This window comes from Sapajus apella, unplaced genomic scaffold, assembly GCF_009761245.1.
Source record: "Sapajus apella isolate SASKATOON/1434 unplaced genomic scaffold, GSC_monkey_1.0 scaffold21, whole genome shotgun sequence".
NCBI classification, from domain to species: Eukaryota; Metazoa; Chordata; class Mammalia; order Primates; family Cebidae; genus Sapajus; species Sapajus apella.
In genome coordinates, this window is record NW_022436961.1 from 29,036,401 (window position 1) to 29,056,955 (window position 20,555).

The 20,555-nt window shown below is 48.9% G+C and overlaps 1 protein-coding gene across 4 annotated transcripts in view; it reads left to right on the top strand.

The window, feature by feature from the left end:
• The window catches only part of DPYSL2 (dihydropyrimidinase like 2), a 136,187-nt gene that overhangs the window by 39,078 nt on the left and 76,554 nt on the right, over positions 1 to 20,555 (top strand). The window contains exons 1-2 of one of the 4 annotated variants that reach the window (XM_032288578.1): positions 15,687 to 16,159; positions 19,496 to 19,584. In XM_032288578.1, coding sequence (XP_032144469.1) covers positions 16,121 to 16,159; positions 19,496 to 19,584 — 128 coding nt within the window. In that variant the 5' untranslated portion in view covers positions 15,687 to 16,120. Of the gene's footprint in view, positions 1 to 15,686; positions 16,160 to 16,276; positions 16,399 to 16,589; positions 16,758 to 19,495; positions 19,585 to 20,555 lie in introns of those variants that run through there. The other 3 variants (XM_032288580.1, XM_032288579.1, XM_032288577.1) reach the window with 3 other exon arrangements.

The following is a 20,555-nucleotide window of genomic DNA, read 5'->3' on the forward strand; positions in this document are numbered from 1 at the left end:
TCACCCTGATCAGCTCCCCCATAATCCCATACCCCCACTTCACCCTGCTCTTCACTTGGTCTTTCTTACATCCATTTAATACAGCAGTTCCCAACCTTTTTGGCACCAGGGACCGGTTTCATAGAAGATAATTCTTCCATGGACAGAAGGACTGGGGGATGGTTTTTAGGATGAAACTGTCCCACCTCGGTGGTCACCAGGGCATTCGTTAGATTCTCAAAAAGAGCACGAAACCTAGATCCCTCTCCCATGCGCAGTTTACAGTAGGATTCAAGATCCTATGAGAATCTGATGCCCAGCTGATCTGGCAGGAAGTGGGGCTCAGGCGGTAATGCTGGCTCACTTGCTGCTCAGCTCCTGCTGTGAGGCCTAGTTCCTAACAGGCCATGGACCGGTATTGGTCTGCAGCCCAGGGGTTGGGGACCACTGTGTTGATACACCACCATTCAACTGGATTCCATTTCCAAATCGAGAGTTCACACTTGACATTATAGCTTTCATTTATATACCACCATTCACCTTGATTCAATCCCCAAATCTAGAGTTCACACTTGACAGTTTTCTCCCACTTATTCCACATCCAATCTATTGGTGACTTGTCTTTCTTTCTTTCTCTTTCTTTCTTTCTCCTTCTTTCTTTCTTTCTCCTTCCTTCCTTCCTTCCTTCCTTCCTTCCTTCCTTCCTTCCTTCCTTCCTTTCTTTCTTTCTTTCTTTCTTTCTTTCTTTCTTTCTTTCTTTCTTTCTTTCTTTCTTTCTTTCTTTCTCTCTCTCTCCTCTTTCTTCTTTCTTTCTTTCTTTTTTCTTTTCTTTCCCTCCCTCTCTCTCTCTCTCTCTCTTTCTTTCTTTTTGAGATGAAGTCTTGTTCTGAATACAGTGGTGCGATCTTGGCTCACTACAACCTCTACCTCCCCAGTTCAAGTGATTCTCCTGCTGCAGCCTCCCGAGTAGCTGGGACTACAGGTGCCCGCCACCACGCCCAGCTAATTTTTCTATTTTTAATAGAGACAGAGTTTCACCAGGATGGTCTCGATCTCTTGACCTCATGATCTGCCCTCCTCATCCTCCCAAAGTGCTGGGATTATAGGTGTGAGCCACCGTGCCCGGCCAATTGGTGACTTTTATTGGCAGCAGAAACTAGAGTGGATAAGAGGAAGGACACACACTGGTCACACTGCAGAGCTTGATTCCTGGCTCTGCCACGTGCGAGTTTTGGGTCCCTGGGGAAAGTCCCTTAATCTCAACTTTGTTTCCACTCTGCTTCACAGGATTGTTGTGAAGATTAAATGCATGATGAGGCTTAACCAGAGTTAATATTTGAAAAGCACTGAGAACAGTGCCTGGCACAGTAATTACTGCAAAAGTGACAACTGTTATTATTGCCTTCAACATAAATGACACATCTGTCCCTTTATCTCAAGTACCCTTGTCCTAGTCTTAGCCACAATTCATTCTCACCTTCTCACTGGTTGCCTCTCTATGACCCTTGCACCACCACACTACGGCCGAAATCATGAGTCAGATTTTGTTGTTCCTGATTAGAATGCTTAAATGGCTTCATTTTAAACATAGAATAAAATCTGAATTTGTTTCCATGGCCCATCGTCCTGTAGATGTGGTCCCTGCCTGCTGCTTTAACTTCAGTTGTACAAAGCAGAAGTGTCTGTGTAACACATAGCCCAAAATGTAGTGGCGAAGACCACCAACAGTCTTCTTGTGCTCATGGATCCATTTAATACAGCAGTCCCCAGCCATCCACTCTTGTGGATCAGGAGTTTGAACACAGTAGAGCAGGGGTATGTTGTCTCTGCTTCATGATATCTAGGGCCTTATCTGGGAAAACTTGAATGGCTTTGTTCAATGACTTAAACACCTGGGGTGGAGTCCTCCAGAGTCTTTCTCACTCATACATCTGTCACCTTGGCACCATGGCGGGAAGGCTGGGCTGGAGGTGGACTCTCTGCTGGAATTCCTACATTGGTCTCTCCATGGCTTGAGCTTCCGTACAGCATGGTGACCTTAGGGGAGCTGGATTTCTCTCACCTGTGTCTGAGCTCAAAACATGCCTCCTGTGACCTGTCCTTGGGAAGCACATAGCATCTCTTCTGTCATACTCTACTGGTCAAAGCAACCAGAAGCCCACCAAAATTCAAAGCGAGGGCATGTAGACCCCACCTCTCATCAGGAGGATGTCAAAGAATTTGTGGCACAGTTTTTAAAGGGCCATGCTCTTGTCTCTCACTCTCTCTTGCTCACAGTTCTCCAGTCACGCTAGACGTCTTTCTGTTCCCAAAACACTCCACCTAATCCATGGTTTTGTTTTCTCTTACATAAACTCTCTTCTCCCAGATGGCTGCCTCCTTCTTGTCTTAGTCCAAAGACTAAGTCTGCCCTTTTAATTAACATGTCGAATCAGAAACTTTGCTGCAAAAATTAAATTGAAGCCCCAATATCTTTTTCCAGACATGAAGTCCTGAGCTAAGCTCCCAGACACCATGTTCTGCTACTTCCTCCAGAGACTAAGTAAATAATTTTGCTGCCTGAGGCTAAGTTCAGAATTTTCTCGCCAGAGGCAAAGTCTGATTTTTGCTCTTGAGACCAAATCCCTACCCAAGTGTCAGCTTCCCAGAAAGACCTTCCTAGACCACCCTGTCTAAAGTGCCTTTCCACCTTTCTAGTCTCTGCTTATTTCCCTGATAACACTGACCACAATCTGAAGTTATCCTGTGTATTTGTTTCTTTACCCATTAATTAAATGGCTATCCCTTGTTGAAGGTAACTTCCATGAGGGCAAAGGTGTTGTAAGTTTTTTTCACTATCATATCCCTTGGCACTTAGAAGGCACTTAATGCAACCCTGCTGGATGAATGAATGAATGAAGTGTGGAAAGGATCAGGAATAAAGCTTTGGAAATTAGAAACATTTAGGTAGTTGTTGAAACCATGGCAGAGAAAAAGGCTTAGGAGACAACCTCAGGGATCATTGATTAAGACTGGGTAAGAGAAACTCACAATGAACACTTAGAAATCAGAGTTATAAAAGCATGAAGAGAGCCAGAAAAAAAAAAAAAAAGCATCACAGAAGCAAGGGAGGGGAATTCGGAAGAAAAAAGGTAGAGGCAATAATGTTAAGTATCACAATGAGCTCAGTTAAGTAAAGATAATTAAGTGTTCGTTAGCTTACCAATTAGCAAGCTGTTTGCCCAAGCTAATGGAGTCAGGGGAAGAGGCCAATTGGAGTAGGTGGAAAAGCAAATGGGAGTTGAAGTTGAGGAAGGGGAGATCAGGAGCTCCATTCCTGAAGCTTAACCGTGTGGGATCCGCAAGGCATCACAAGGCAGGGTTCCAAGCTCAAAGGACTGAGTCTTGGAGAGGAAGACTTTGAGATCTGGGAGCGGGGTGGGGCAGGAAACAGCATGGATTTGGGAATAATCCTTGAACAGGCTGACCTCTTCCTATGAGACCTAGGGAAGGAGAAAAGAGGGGTGTGCGTGATACTCTCGTATGAATCCATTTGTGATTCCTCATTCAGCACTGGGCTCTCCAGCCAGACTGAGCTCATGAAAACAGGATTGAGGATGACACAGGAAGCATGGCGAAGGCGGTGACAGCTGCTGAGAGGTGTGAGGGTAGCCAGCTCAAGGACCAGTGGGAAGTCTTCTGGGGTGAAGCTCTTCTGGGGTGATATCCCAGTCTCGTTTCAAAATAATTTTTGAAAATATCAATAGCTTTTGGGGTACAAGTGGTTTTTGTTACATAGATGAATTGTATAATGGTGAAGTCTGAGATTTTAGTGCACCCGTCACCCAAGGAGTGTACATTGTACCTAATGTGTAGTTATTTTTTACCCCAGACCCCTTCCCACGCTTTTTCTTCTGAGTCTCCAAAGTTCATTATATCACTCTGTATACCTTTGTGTATTCATAGGTTGGCTCCCACTTATAAGTGAAAACATAGAGTATCTGGTTTTCCACTCTTGTGTGGCATTCACTTAGAATAATGATAGAGCTTGGAGGAGGAAGAGGGAGTTGTCTATGTTCCAGGCCTTGAAGAGATGCATTGCATTGGCTAGAACTGTGTTGCATCTCACTGCCGAGGAGGGTGGGAAATGTAGTCCAGTTGTGTGTCCTGGAAGAGGAGGAGACCATGGATTTCATGAAGAGCCAGTTGCCTCTGCCACATCCCAATGCCAGATAGACATGAAAAGATCCAGCTGCTTATGTCCTGAATAAATGTGCAGAAGTATCCTGGAGACAGAGATGACAGTACACAGAAGGGCAGGGCTTCTGCAAGCTGATGAGAGGGTGATGGTCTGGAAACGACCTTGCAGGGTGGACAGACGGAGTACAGAGAGGAGGATCCAGTTGATGAGCAGCCTCTGGTCGATGACATTTGGAAGGGGCCGGGGCTCAGACACAAAATCACAGAATCCTCCTCCCCAAAGGGGCAGGAGAAAGGAGGGGATTGGAAATGTTGCTTATGGTGAAATGCTGAATCTTTTCTCAAAGAAAAACTACCTAACACTAACTCTTGGACCATAGGGCCTGTGACACACACGTCCCCTTCGGACTTGATCACAAACTGAACAGTGTGGTTGACAAAGAGATGGGGCTCATAGGTCTGAAGGGCAGGTAAGGACACTGACAGCGGCCTCAAGGCAAACCTCTCACAGGCTTGACAGGACGGAAAGGTAGATTATGAGAAGAAAGAGAATGAAAAAGAAGCCGCCCACAGTCCTCCTAGAAGCTTCAACTAAGTGGATGAGGCCTAAGACAGGACCTGGTTGTAAATTTTGTGCTTTGGAAGATTGTTAGACTCAGTCCCAGTGTGACTGTATGTTATAATAAGGACATTTGTGCAATGTGTTTATTTATCCATTGTGCACCCGCTCACCCACCCATCCATCCGTCCATTCACCCATCATCTGTCTATCCATTTACCCAAGTATCCATCCATCCATCATCTATCTATTCATCCACCTACTAATCCATCTGTCCACCTACCCACTCATCCATCTATTCATCCACTCACATATCTATGCACCCATCCATCTACCTATCTATCCATTCATACATGCAAACATACATACAGACATACATCATGTGCCCATCCATCCATCCATCCATCCACGCATCATCTGTCTGTCCATCTACCCAAGCATCCATGCAGCCTTCATCCATCTATCCATCCACCACCCATTAATCTATCCACCTACCCACCCACTCACCCACTCATCCACCCATCCACCCATCCACATGAACATATATACATACATCTGCCCCATCCATCCATCCATCCATCCATCCATCCATCCCTCCATCCCTCTCCCCACCCACCCACCTTTCCATTCATCCATCCACCCCACGCATCTTCTATCCATCCATCCATCCATCCATCCATCCATCCTTTCAGAATTTGTTTGCCTATTACATGCAGGGCCTTATGGTGAGTGCTGAAGAGAGAAAATATAGTCTCTGTCTTCAAGATGCTTACTGTCTAAGAGAAGTAGACACTGTATAAGGAAATAGTACAGGGGACTGTTTTGGCACTGTGCCAAGAGTCTGTACAGAGCCCAATGGGGGCCTAAGAGAAGGAGTGGCCAGCTGGACTGGGGGGCTCAGGAATGGCTGCACAGAGGAGTGATGGTGCCAACAGTCCAGGAGGGCCTGGGCTTGCTGGGAGAGCCAGGCATGTAAGCACAAGTGTGGGGCCGCAAACAGCTCAGCATACTCAGGGAATGCGAAGATGGTGCCCTCAGTGGGGCAGTGGCCCCAGATGGAGAGGAGGAGAGATGAAGAGCATCACTTTCCACTTAGTCTCTCGAGGTTCCAGTGTTATTTTCTTCCATCAGTGCTCCATCCCTTTAAAGTGGTCTTTTTGCTATCCTAGCTCCATTGCTAATTCTGTGAAGAAACAGAGGGAACTCCTGAGCCCTGAGGACCATGTGCAGGCACCCATTTCTCCCCCAGTTTGGTTGCATGCCCAAAGGAGTTAAACACTGAGATTGATGGTTGCTCACAGCACAGCCACATTTGGCCATTTATTCTTTCAATGATTTCCTTATCTGCTTGATAGGCAGATAGGAAGAGTCCTATTTGAATTCTTGAGGCAGTGGATGTGCCCAGAAGCTAGAGGAAGAGCAGTCTTTGGATTGATGACAGTGTGGGGGTTGATAGCCCCCAGCCCAAGCCTAGGTAGAGGGGCACAGTTTACCTGGAGCTGGTAAAGCATCACGTGCCATTCACCTGTGACCTCTCTTTCTATAGCCTGAGGGCTGGCACACAAGGTCAGTAATCAATTCTCACACCTTGAAAACAAACAGGGTGGGGGAGTAAGGAGGGCAGAAAGAGGACCAATTATTTTACGGGAAAAGTCAGAATTTAGTTATATCTTTACAATATCCAAACAGACTATTTTCAAGCATTCACAGACTAAGCTAATAAATTGCCCCAAAGTGTCCTCTAGGGAACCTAAATGGACAAACGGCCAAGAGCTATGGTGTGTTTTTGGATAAGTGAGCAATTTTCAGGATATTGATCATGGCAGATTCTTTTAAGTAGACAAGGACTCCTGAAATGTTATTTACACTTTCAGAGTTCATCGTTATCCCTTTTGCTTGGCCGTTTTCAGAATCGGCACCGATTCTGAATCAAGGAGGGCCCAGTTGAGGGGGATCAGCGGTATTTTCTGGGTGTGGTGAGCTCAAGCCTGAAGTGCAGGATTGAAAATGGGAACTCGGCTGCGTTTATCTCGATTGGACCTACAGGCATAGCTAAGCTTCATGAATGTGAGGCTTGATACTTCCCAAGGGCAGATCCCAGCAGAAAAGGAATCTGTACCCTCTGCCATGGATCATTAGAACCTAGGCCATGAGAACATATCCAATGAGGTGAATCCGCACCATCTGTTTTTTTGTTTTTTTTTGAGACGGAGTTTCGCTCTTGTTGCCCAGCCTGGGGTGCAACGGCACGATCTCTGCTCACCATAACCTCCATGTCCTAAGTTCAAGTGATTCTCCTGCCTCAGCCTCCCAGGTAGCTGGGATTACAGGCATGCGTACCATGCCCAACTCATTTTGTATTTTTAGTAGAGATGGAGATTCTCCATGTCGATCAGGCTGGTTTGGAACTCCTGACCTCAGGTGATCCGCCCGCCTTGGCCTCCCAAAATGCTGGGATTACGGGCATGAGCCACTGTGCCCGGCCACCATCTGGTGTTTTAAAAACCTAGCGTGAAGGTTAGGCATGGGGGCTCACAACTGTAATCCTACTGCTTGAGCCCAAGAGTTTCAGATCAGCTTGGGCAACATAGCAAGACCCTGACTATACAAAAGATAAGACATAGCCAGGCATGGTGGTGCATGCCTCTAGTCCCAGTTACATGGGAGGCTGAGGCAGATCGCTCGAGCCCAGGAGTTGGAGGTTGCAGTGAGCTATGCTCGTGCCACTGCACTCCAGCCTCGGTGACCAGGCAAGACCCCATCTCTAAAAAAAAAAAAAAAAAAAAAAACCAAAAAAAACAACCAAACCAAAAAAACACCCAAAGCCTGGGATGAATCAGGATTAGGGAGCGGCAGGTGCAGAACTGGGGGGCAACAGGTGGAAGATGAAGGCTCGGCCACCTGGGCTGAAGAGCCAGTGTCCTTAGAAAGGTTCTCCTGTTCACTTGTCATTTAACTCTTGTTTGTTGAGTGTTGTGCAGTCCCCGCGAGGTGGAATGGAGGACTGGGTGGCTTAGGGCCCCTGTGATTGAGAAGTAGAGGCAGACTGGAAATACCCAAGTAAACAAATGCACAAAAATACTTCCAAATTATAATTGCTGCTGTTACCGAAACAGTGCTGAGATGGGGAAGAGTAGGAATACATGGGCTGGCGTCAGGACGGAGGTCATGGATGGCCTCCCTGAAGCAGGGGTGCAAGGGTGAGAAGGAGCCGCCATTCAAGAGATGGGAGAAGAAAGAACAGCAGCAACAAATGGCCACTTCGGGGCAAGGAAGGAGATCCATGTGCTGTGGCGTGAGAGAGCCTGGGGAGGTAGCACAGGATGAGGCTGGAAAGAAACAGAAGGGTGAGATCAGCCGGGTGCGGTGGCTCACACCTGTAATCCCCACACTTTGGGAGGATCATTTGAGGCCAGGCGTTTGAAACTAACATGGGTAACATAGTGAGACTTATCTGTACAAAAAACAAAAGTAAAAAATAAGAAGGGTAAGATCACGTGCAGCAGACTTGATAAACAGTTTACATTTTATTTATGCAAGCAGCCTGGCTTGGTGTCTGAAATTCTACTAAGCGGGGTCTTTTCTTTTTAGCAGAGTAGCAGCACATTAAGCGTTTCTCATTCATTTAAACCTTTTTGTTCGTCTGTCATGTTTCCTACCAGAGGAGGGCCAGGGCCACTGAGTGAAACTGAGTTACATTGGGTGGTGAGGAAAGAAAGAGATGGAGAATTGATTTCGGGAGAAGGGGAAACATTTAAGGAATGTGGACTAGGGACAGTGGGAGGAGTAGAGAAAGAAAGCCGATCACCTGTGCCCACCTCTTGCACAAGGTGGGTCCCAGTTTCTACTAAACAAGTACTTTACCATTGAAAGAATTAGCCTTGGCTGGGCCCAGTGGCGCCTGCCTGTAATCCCAGCAGTTTGGGAGGCTGAGGCAGGTGGATCACTCGAGGTCAGGAGTTCAAGATCAGCCTGACCAACATGGTGAAACCCCATCTCTACTAAAAATACAAAAATTAGCCAGATATGGTGGCGGACACCTGTAATCCCAGCTACTTGGGAGGCTGAGGCATGAGAATCACTTGAACCCGGGAGGCAGTTGTTGCAGTGAGCTGAGATCACGCCACTGTAGTCCAGCCTGGGCAACAGAGTGAGACTCAGTCTCAGAAAAAAAAGAAAGAAAAAAAAAAAAAAAAAAAAGAACTAGCTCCTTGGGCTTTGGGGTCACCCAGACCCAAATTAGAACCTGGCCCTGGAACAAGAGGTTTCCTTGTGCTTTTCTTGCCTAGTCCATAAAATGAGGATCTGAAGATTGACCAGGTAGGATTTTTTTGGAGAAGATTAAAGCAGATGTATTTAAAGCACTCAGTGTCATGCCTAGAGCATGGTAGGTACTCAATAAATGTTAATTTCCTCCCTACTGACAACCTAATAATATTTTACAAGATTGTACTATTTCCAGAAGGCAGCCAAGTGGAAGGACAGTGATAATATTTACCACTCTTTCATAATGCTCCCCCTGGATAAAGGGCTGGCCAGTAATGCCCTGTGCTGAGCGGAGCCTGCACTGGGTGGGCAGTGAGCCCTTCCTCCTAGTCCATGTCTTCCTCCTTCTATAAATAGAGGGTGGAGTGGGCTGGATCTGTTGCTGAGTGTCCAGAGGTAGACTAGTTTAAAAACCTTCCTGGACCTTACCTCTGGATATTCTGTTCAGGATGTCTGAGCTGGGGCCCCAGGTGATTCTGATGGAGCAGAGCGCTTGGGCACTCGAACTGGAACAAGTGATCTCCAAGGCCCTGTTATGGCCCCAAGACCAGCGGCAGGCGACCACACGCACACTCCTCGTTCGCCACCAGAGGGCGGGCCTGAGGCACGATGACTGAGCAAGGTGCCTTTTGTCCCCATCAGGGACAGAAAGACCCCAGTGAAAATCTGTAGTCACTCAGAGGATGAGTGCAGGGCGGGCGTGGCAGGAGTTCTTTAGGAGGTGTGTGCGCTAACGGGATAAGAGGAGAAAGCCCGAGTAGACTAGATTCTGTGAAGTGCACGCTTCCTCTGTGCCCTCATGTCCAGCAGGATTTGGACAGATGAGCCTCTTGTCTTCCTGGAGGGAGAATCTGTCCTCAGGACCCCCATAGAGCCCCAATACTGGCCTGAAGTCTGTCCAGTTCTAGGTAAAGCAGCATCTGTTTCAGACAGCCAGTCACTGCTGACCCTCATTTGTCACTACCTGGTCACCCCTGCTAAAAGGATGCAGCCGCAGGGGAAGGCAGTGGGCAGGTTCCGATCTGCAGTCTCTCCCCCTCAGGGCCACACACACAAAGAAAATGGTCATCACTGCCTGATTCCATCTGCAGTGAAGAAGGCATCACTTCCAGCTCAAGTGTCCTAGTCCATGCCCTTTGTTTTTGGCAAAGAAGGATTCCAATACCTTCTCTTTACTGCTGCATTAATTTCAACCTTCTCTGCAGGATGCATTGGAGGCCATAGCCCTTGGCATCCAACTGCAGCACTTTGGGCATTGGGGATTTTCTTTACCACCTCTGGACTCTGTTCTGTCAGCAGTTTCTGCTTTGGAGTTCCCCTATTCTGTATAATTCTGAACATTGCACTAATGCAGAAACCCAGGGCACCACAGAAGCAGAAATGGCTACTCCAGCTCCCCAAAGGGGAACATGAAACCAAGAGCAGTGGTGGGCTAGCCGGGGAGGCAACACGTACGGGCAGACGCTGAGGAACTGGGAGCAGGACAGCCACCGGGGCTGAAGGGACACTGGAGGGACATCTGCATCTCCCCAGCCCCACTTCCCTGTAGCTTGGATGATGCGAACACGTGGGAAGGGCTGGCTGGGTGCCTCCACTCATACCTCCCTCCTGCTGCATTCAGTCCTGCCGGGGCCCCCAGCCTTGTCAGGCCCTCTGTAAGGTGAAGAAATGAGTAAGACTTTTTTTGAGAAGGAGTCTGGCTCCTTTGCCCAGGCTGGAGTGCAGTGGTGTAATCTCAGCTCACTGCAATCTCTGCTTCCCGGGTTCAAGTTATTCTCCAGCTTCAGCCTCCAGAGTAGCTGGGATTACAGGCATCCCTTACCATGCCCAGCTAAGTTTTGCATTTTTAGTAGAGATGGCGTTTTGCCATGTTAGCCAGGATGGTCTTGAACTCCTGACTTCAGGTGATCCACCCACCTCAGCCTCCCAAATGGTGGGATTACAGGCGTGAGCCACCACTCCTGGCCAGGAATAAGTAAGACTTTTCAAAGAGTTTTTCTTCCCTGTGAGCTCAAAGCTTGAATGGAAGGAAAATCACACTCAGTTATGGTGCGAGTGAGGATTGTATCACGTAGGTGGTTTACTGAAATGAATGGGGTCACACAGCATGTACAAAGAATAATGGGAGGATGGAGAAAAGGACAGTTTCAGAAATTAAGAAAAAATTACTAGAGACTCCTTGTACCGAGACCAGCTTGGCTATAGAGACCCTCACCCTGGTGGCGCTGAAGGCATTGAGAAGCAGACACCCAGCTAGAACACCAAAGTGAGACTATCAGGGGGCCATCAGCCTTCTGGGCTGAGGGCGTCGAGCAGACGCTGACCCATGCATTTAGTCTCTCTGAACAGGTGATTCTTATTAACAGGTGTTCTGTGTTTTCTCATAGACCCAAGATAAACTAGGTAGGCAGCTGGTGCCTGCTTACCACTGATCACAGACACACTAAAAAGTATTCTCCACGAGGGAGCCACGGGGGCAGGGTCACATATCCCGAGCTTACAGAATTGTTTTCACCGGTGTGTGATACACATCTGCTGTCTTGCCACTTTAGAATGCCCCAAGCAGTTTTCCACTTGGGTGGGGGCTGGCCAGGTTTTCCTTGTCATCATTCTTCTTAGCAAACAATATAATTTTACCATACACTCAGCATTTCTCAATATCTTATATGACTCCGAGGTTCACTTTAGGATTGGGGGCTCTCTCCCTGTGTTCTACCAGGCTTGGTGGTACAGAGCAGTTTTGTTAAAGGAAGCAGAGCTTAAAATCTAGGGAGTCCCTCAGAGAATAATAAGCTGTTAATAATAACATTAGCTCCTCCTGTAGTTTTGGGGGCTTGGAGAAGAGGAGCTGGCCCCCAAGAAGGAAAGCCCAGCAGAGTGATAGTCCTGGCTGGGTACAATGGCTCCTGCCTGTAATCACAGCACTTTGGGAGGCCGAGGCGGGCGGATCACCTGAGGTCAGGAGTTTGAGACCAGACTGGCCAACATGGTGAAACCCTGTTTCTACTAAAAATACAAAAATTGGCTGGCCGTGGTGGTGCGTTCCTGTAATCCCAGCTACTCGGGGGCTGAGGCAGGAGAATCACTTGAACCTGGGAGGCGGAGATGGCAGTGAGCCGAGACTGCGCCACTGCACTCCAGCCTGGGCGACAGAGTGAGACTCCATCTCAAAAAAGTGATAGTCCTAAGGGAAAGGCCTGAGTCGGGGATTTTTTTGACATTGAAACTTACGTTGATGGTGATAAGCAAGAAGAACCTTTGGCCCTCATCATAGCAATGATAGCACTTCTTTATGCACCAAATGTTAAGAGCATCTGCCAGAGACCAGGCAGTGTGCTGGTGGCTGGAAGCAGAGGAGGTTCTTTGCTTCTAGGTGTCATGGCCTGATGGAAGAAATGGGCAAGTCAGTACAGAGCAATGGGATGGTGTTATAGTAGAGCCGAACACAGGAAGGAGTGCTCAGGCTGGGGGGGCCGGATGCGGACAACTTTATAGATGAGGTAACATCTAAGTCGGCAACTTTACATTGCTTTCTCACGTTTGGCATGCATTTAAAGTTTAAAAGTTCAGAAAAGTCATGCCTGAGAAAAGGTTTAAATATTAGATTCATAATTTTATGGAAATTTTCATTGAATGTTTTTCTAGAGATTATAAAAAACATAGTTTATTTGTCCTTCCCCGCCACAGGGTCTCATTCTGTCACTCAGGCTGGTGTGCAGTGGCATGGTCTTGGCTTATTGCAGCCTAAACCTCCCAGGCTCAACTGATCTTTCTGCTTCAGCCCTCAACCTTCCCCTGCCCCCAGGAGCTGAGACCACAGGGGCTCACCACCACGGCCAGCTAATTACTTTTGTCTTTTTGAGATGGAGTTTTGCTCTTGTTGCTCAGGCTGGAGTGCAATGGCGTGATGTTGGCTCACTGCAACCTCCATCTCCCGGGTTCAAGTGATTCTCCTGCCTCAGCCTCCCGAGTAGCTGGGATTACAGGCCCCTGCCCGCAGGCCCAACTGATTTTTGTATTTTTAGTGGAGACATGATTTCACCACGTAGGCCAGGCTAGTCTCTAATATTTGTGTTTTTTGTAGACACGGGGTTTTGCCATGTTGCTGAGACTGATCTCCAACTCCTGGGCTAGAGCGATCTGTCTGCCTTGGTCTCCCAAAGTGCTGGGATTACAAATGTGAGCCACTGTGCCCAGCCCCTCATTTAATTCTTACAAGGATCTCTGAGGCAGAAGTGTGAGACCTGTTTATCTGTGCGTTTTTGTCTTTTAAACACCTTCATCAGTGCAAAGCAGGTGGAAAATTCTCGCCATCCCTTCTTTACTTTTCCTAAATGCGTTGAACGGTAAATATGGTGAGAAATGCAGATTGCAGACGGTTCTCTTCCTTGGTCAATTTAAACCATTTGTTTGGTATCTTTTGTGCCAAATGCTCTCTTAGGCTCTAGTCAGAACAGACAAATCAATTTACCCCTTACATTTTTGGATATTTACGAGTGGAAACGTCAATTATCATGGATTAAGAACCTCATAGCAATGGCTATAAAATTAAAACAAGCCAATGAGACAGACACAGAAACTCTTGGAAGCTTTTATTACAAAACCAATGATTCAATGGTAAATTGGTAAATAACAAGATATTATTTAAATCCATTAAGCTCAAACAACGGGGAGGGGGTAGGGAGTCCAACAAGAATACAAACTAACAATATAATTAGAGGTTACTTTGTTTTAAATTAGAGTCTTGTTATTTATCTCTTGCCAAGTAGTAGCATTTTCCTTGTGAGCTAATAGGACACTCCTCCCCACTGCCCTGTCCTCTGCAGAGCTGGGACTGACTGTGGGTTTTTCACAAGCAGAGAGGCGTATTTTAAGCTCAGACTCGTGACTTTAACCATTACCGGTTGACAGCGATACTTGCCAACGTCATCTCACCTTGCTTGTGGCATATCAGATTGCTGGAGGGGGAAGGGCTTCACTTTCTCCTGCAGATGTACAGCTAAACTGAACTTGAATGAATTAACCAGCGGTGAAGCTTGCTGCGTGCCTTACAGTCCCTTTCTGGGACTTGAGATTTTTATAGGAATGAGTGAAAGGGAGAATTTTACACCTTCTCTGAGTCTGGGAGGGACGTTCCCCTAAAGTGGCCAGGGTGGTCAAGGGTAAAAAGATTGGAAGTCAGGCCTACAGCAGCCTGAATTATTCTGTATTTATCTGGCTAAGCTCTGCTGAGCAGGTGTGAGCCAATTACACACTCTGCCTTCCTCCCCCGCCCCCCGGGCTTGGATTAGGCAGGGATTCTAATGCATCCTTTGACTTCAAGCAGAGAAGCCCGGGAGTTACCAGGGCTGGTCCAGATGTTTTAGTTATTGTACCTGCCAGGGCAACCCCCCACGGTGATGGCGCCCGGTAGATTCCTGAGGATCAATTGGATGATCGTTTTTCTTCCCCAGGGACCCCGAAGTTAGGGCACCTCAGCATGGCTTGGACAGGCAACGCCAAGGGGTCCCAGGCCTGCTCAATTGCTAGGGCCACGAAGAGGCCTTGAGTGCGTTTTAAGTGACTAGGCTCTGCCTGGGGGGTCAGGACTCTTGGTTTTAACTCCGATTCCGTGGGGTTTCCCCGAGACTCAGTTTCCCTTTTCCGTGGGATATAAGCTCTGCCTTTCTTGCTTCTTCACAGCTCATCTCCTCGGGCACGCCTCACGATGCGGTGTGGGGCCCATTCATTCGCCCTATAAACCCTGAAGCCCTGGGGCGCTGGGAACCCGGCAGCTTCCCTCGACAGTGCTGCAGGTACCAGCGAAAAGCGCCCCCACGTACCCCGCAGGAGGCTGAGGTGGGCGTAACGGTAAAACGGGCGCCCTGGGCCCAGATCGGGCCGCCTCGGCCTCGGCGGGCTGCGGCTGCTTTCCACTCCCCCGCCCCGGCAAGTTCCCCGCGGCCGGAAGGCACAAAAGGATGTCTCAGGGCGGGGTTTCCCATACTCCGCAGCCTCCCCCGGATGCCCCTTCCCGGCTGGGAGTTGGAAGGGCTTCCTCCGGGCTCTCATTTCCTGCAGCCGGGTGCCTGCCCGCGGCCCAAAACCAGCCCCAGCAGCCTCCCCTCGGCCCGCGCCCACTCCCCGCCCCCAGGAGCCGGGCCCGGACGCCCACGGGGAGCAGCCGCCCTCTCCCGGGCCGGGCGTGGCCGGGCTCCGGCCCGCTGCCGTGTGAGTCCGCAGCCGAGCCAGGGCGGGGGCCGGGCGAGCGCAGAGCCAGCGCCGGCGGGGGAGGAGGGCCCGGGCGCCCTCCCGGGCCGCGCGGCGCCGGCCGGCGGTGCAGTCGCGCGCTCGCCGCCAGCGAAGCCATTGGCTCGGCGCAGTCACCCCACGCGGGGCTGCTGCGGCGGCCTCCGCGGATTGGCGCGCGGGCGGGCGGGCACCGGGGCGCGCACGGGCGAGTGCGTGCAGCTCCGAAGCCCCGCCGTCTCAGATCCCGCCCCTCCCCCCGGCCGCGACGACTACCCCTCCATTGTCCCCGCGTGGGCCAGGCCGCGTCTGGGGTCCCCGCCAACCCCAGTCCCCATCGCCCGGGCCCGAAGAAAGCGCGCGAAAGGCGCGCTCCCCGCGCGGGCGCCCGCGCCGCCCGCCGCCCCCGGCCGTTCACTGCCGCATTTCGCGCTCTCGCGCCGCGCCCCGCCCCGCCGGCCCAAATTTGCATATCCCAGGATCGCGGCCAATCGCTGCTCGCCTCTCTCGAAGCGGATGGCTTTTTCCTGGGAGGAAAGGGAGTGGCTGGCGGCGCATGCGCCACGGTGGCCGACTTGAACCGAGGCTTTTATTGCTGTAGTTTATTTCCACCCCCTTCCCTCCTGTTTCTCTCTCTCTCTCTCTCTCTCTCTCACTCTCTCTGTGTCTCTCTCTTTTTTTCCGCCCTAGCTGGGGCTGTGTTGGAGGAGAGGAAGAAAGAGAGACAGAGGATTGCATTCATCCCTTACGTTCTTGAAATTTGCTAACAGCAAGACCAGCGAAGCGGTTGCACCTTTTTCAGTCTTGCAAAGAAAAAAAAAAAAACCCAAAAACCAAACCAAGTCCCCTTCCCGGCAATTTTGGCCTTAAAGCTGCCCTCCTGAATTTAATTTTTTTCCCAGGAGAGAGATGTCTTATCAGGGGAAGAAAAATATTCCACGCATCACGGTGAGTTTGGTACTTGGGAAGTCTGCGGTTGGCCAGCCACCTTTTGTAGCACAGAAGGTCTAAGGAATTTAAAAGAGGAGGGGAAAGGAGAGGGACCGAACTTTTTTTTCCTTTTCTGTTCCTAACGGAGGCGATGGTGATGGTGGCGGCGGTGGTGGGAGCTGCAGTGATCCAGGGTTAGAAGTCGCATCATTTGCAAGGCGCTAACCAGGAGCGCGAGCGCACGGAGGGAGCCTTAGGTAGCGCGCCAGACCCGCCAGACCCGCTCTATCTTTTATTGTCAGCGAGAGATGCTGCAGCGCCGGCTGCGGGGTGCGAGCAAATGGATGCCAGATTGCATATGCATGCCTGGACCTCGGATATTGTTCTCGGGCTGCGTGCTGCGAGGCTGGACTCCTCCAGCCGCGGTGGGGAGATGGGGACTTGGATCTTCCCCGGGTCTTCTGCCCCCACCCAAAAAGGGCTTTCTGGAGCCTTCTCCGGGTCCTTGGAGAAAGGAGCAGGTTTCAGCACGAAGGCGTAATGACAGCGGAGGGATGCTGAAAAGGGCAGGGTGTACCGGAATGGTGCGGAAACTCGAAGGAAAAACAGGGACGAGGTGATGAGCAGAGGAGGAGGGCGGGGGCTTCGTGTTTGCCAGGAACCGGTTTTGGGTGCCCCCCCCCCACCCGGTTTTCTCGCCCTCTATTTCGGGGCTGGGGCCCTGGCAGGGATTCGGGCTCGTTTTCGCATCTCTCTTCCGCCCCTTGTGTGCTCGCGAGGCGTCCGTGCTGGCGCATACAAAGCGGGCTGCAGGGCGGGCGCGGGGACCGCGGCAAGCTGCCGGGCGCTAATGGCGCTGCGCGACGCGGGAGCAGATGGCCCGGCCCCGGCCAGACAATGATCGCGGCGGCCGGAGGACTCAGCGCAGTGCTGGGGCCTGGGCTTGTTGGTGTGCAAGCCGCGGGGAAAACGTCTGTGCAGTGAATTCGCGATGCCTCAGACAGGAGCACCGGTTCTTGATCCCACCTCCCCCCTGCTCCCGCCCTCTCCCCATCTTTTCCTGGAAACGCTCGTTCGTCCTATTCTTTCCATCCCCAGTGAAATCCCAGGGAAGAGGGAACACCAGGGAAATTCATTGTTATATAAGGATATGCAGTTGCAACCGGCCAGCTGATTCCCGGGTAGAACCCAGGACGGAGGCAGACATGGAAAGATTCTTTTAAAACAGTCAGGGTGTGTTTTTAGGGCTGGATGTAAGGGCGCGCGTTGGCCCCGGTTTTCTCTTTAGCCACAGGCACCCCAGCTTCCTCTCCGTGCACAAGGGCACACCCATCCGCAGGAGACAGAGGGGGAGCAAATGCACAGGGGAGGGGGCGTGTGCTCGGAGAATTTTCTAGGATGAGCAGAAGGGCGGTAGCTGCTTCTTGAAGGCAAAGACCCGAGATCCCACAGGGCCGGCACGGGGCACCCACCCTTGTGTGTTCACTGCGCCGAAGGAGTGGTGACTCTGGGGAGTGGGGGATGGAGAGCAGCTTTGCAGCAGGCCTCAAATAATTTGTTGTTTTCGTGAATGAACAAGGCAGCTTCATTTTGACAGTGGGGAGAGAAAAAAAAAAGAAAAGCAAAGAATCAACAAGACTTTTTTTTCTTCTTTTTTTAAAGAGCGCCCCCTCCATCCTTTAAAAAATCTGGTTGCATTATCAGAGGACCTATAGCATAGCGTTCCTCCCTCCCTCACCACTGCCAGCCTCTTATGTAAGATCCTTCTGGAAGGCACTAGAGTGCACGGGGGTGTGGCGTTTGACTTTTTTTTTTTTTTTTTCTTGGCATCATGTTGGCTGGGGGTATACGCAGTGATGGCTGGGGCAGGTACCAAAGTGACTATGGAGGCAGGAGGTGAAGGGCGAGGCCTGCCCTTGCCTTCCAGGTGATATTTATTCCATGGAAGCTTAGAAATCTGAGAGAGAAGAAGGGATCATTGTAGATGGAGGACAAGTGCGCTGGTTCTGGTGACCTGGGCAAGTGGCCTAACCTCTCTGAGCCTCGATTTCCTTATGTGTCATGGGAATAGAACCTGACCTCATCCACCTTGCAGATTCCTTTCGAGGCTCTGATGGCATGATGTGCATGGTAGGGCTTCGTAAAGGTCTTTACACTTAACCTTATACAGGTGCAGGAATTATTGTTGGCTGTTTATTGGCTTTCCAAAGTCTCCATCAGGATCAAGGACCTTGAAGTGTACAAAATTAAAATGATCTTATTGGTTTTCAATATGTTAGAGAGACAGTAAACCCAGGTGTTTGTGCATTTATGTGTATAATTATCTTTTCTCCTTGCTCTCTAGTAGCTTATCTATTTTCTAAGGATTTTCTATGATTTCCTTTTCTTGGTAGCTGCTAAAGAGAGATAGCACCTGCTGAGAATATTGTTTTGTAACTGCATTTTGAGTTAACTCTTGTCAAAAGAATGCCATTCTTTGAAACGTATTGCGTATTAAAAGGGCAGTATATGGTTGAGCTTGTAAGGTTTAAGCGCATTCTGGATAATACAGGTGCAAACTTACTGAACACTGGCTGCTAGCATTCCCTTCCATCAGCAGCATTTGCAATAGCGATGAGTCATAATGTAGCATTTTGGTCACATTCTCAGCCCTTAACTGCTGGCTGTCCTTTTTTATTTGTGTAAATGTCACTGGTTAATATATAAGTGCATCAGCAATCTGTAGTGGCATTGCATTGTAGAATTTGCTATCTCATGTACTTTATCATGGCGGTTTACCTTTTTCTTAACAGTCTAGTTAAAATAGCATATTTTTTTGCAGTCTTTTCCCTCCCTTTTTGCTATATTTGCTGTGATAAACCTCAAAGGTAAATGCAAATATAAAGGACATACTAAATGGAAGCCTTGCTGTGGTTGAACCCAGTGTGTTTGTATGGTATATCCCATGACAACAGACTTTTGGTCAATTTTGCTTGATACATTGTTGCCAAGACATGGCTTTCCTATATGTGGGTGTTTTTTTTTTTTTTAAATTGAGGCTTAGCCAAAAGCCATTTTAAAAAGCATTATCTTCTTTATATGAAATATTTTCACTGCTTTTTTTTTCCCCTTTGGAGTCCAAGGCGTAATTGAAAGAGGTGATCGTTTCTCTAGGATGAGCTTTCCCGGTGTGTTCTGACTCATCAGGTGATGAATAGGTTCCAGGCTTACTTTTGTCACTGAACTGTTCCAAAATGCGCTCATTTTGAACATCGCTTTTGCATAGTGAAAATGTAACCTTAGCTCACATAGCTTAGCACCTATGTCTCTCATAGGTCAGTTATGCATTGTGACCTTACTGCCTCTTTGTTTCAGAGTGATCGTCTTCTGATCAAAGGAGGTAAAATTGTTAATGATGACCAGTCGTTCTATGCAGACATATACATGGAAGATGGGTTGATCAAGTAAGTCTAACTCATGATATACAGATGTATTTGAATACTTCCCAGGCTTCCCAAGCGTTAGCTACCATTCGCCTACATAGTATCAAACTTCAGAAACATCAGAGAGTGACCAACTTAGTATCTGTTTTAAACCGGTTTTGATTGGTGGTATTTAGTGAATTTGAAAACTCAGATTTAGGGAATTCAAAGCAACGTTTAATGCATACTCGTTGCATTATGTATTCTGCAATATACTATTTTTTAGCTGAGGTGATATGATATCTTTTTGTTGCCACCTCAAATACTTGGTTTGTGATATGTTGAATATATTAAAGCGTTTCCTAGAATGTAATTGTTTGAGTTGGATTGCCCAAGGGACGAAAACGTGAAAGACAGCCTCCTCTGTTAAGACAGCACATCTGCTTTCTTCATCAAGAATCCAAGTTGGAGGGGCCAAAGAAAGTTACCAAGTTAATTACCAAGTAATACAGACAAATTACTGCCTAAATCCTGAGGGACGTTTAGGTTTTATTCTAAGTGGCAACTAGTGCAAATAAGACTGCCCTTGTGTTTATTGTGTTAATGTTACAAAGGAGAAGCAACAGGGCAGTTCCTGAGTTGGGGTATTTTTGGACTCTAGAGGGTTAAGGGAGCTGAGTTCATCCCAGTATCCTCCTGCCCTTTCTACTGGGGCAGCTCCCGGGGCTCTGGAGAAATAGCACATCTGTTTAAAGACAAACACTGCAGCCAGTGACAGCTTTTAAATAAGCAGCATTCATCAAGGGATAGCTGTAAACCAGTCCAGAGGAGTGGAAAACTGGAGTGGCTGTGCCTGTTGCCTGGAAGCTCACACCCTGATTTATGAACCTAAAATAGATTTTAACATTTCCACGTTTAATGTTTTCTCCATGTGTGTTTGCTGTGACAGTCTCAGCTCCAGGCTCTCAAATGCCAGGACTTTCATGTTCCATTTTCCCCCAATTATAAGGCGG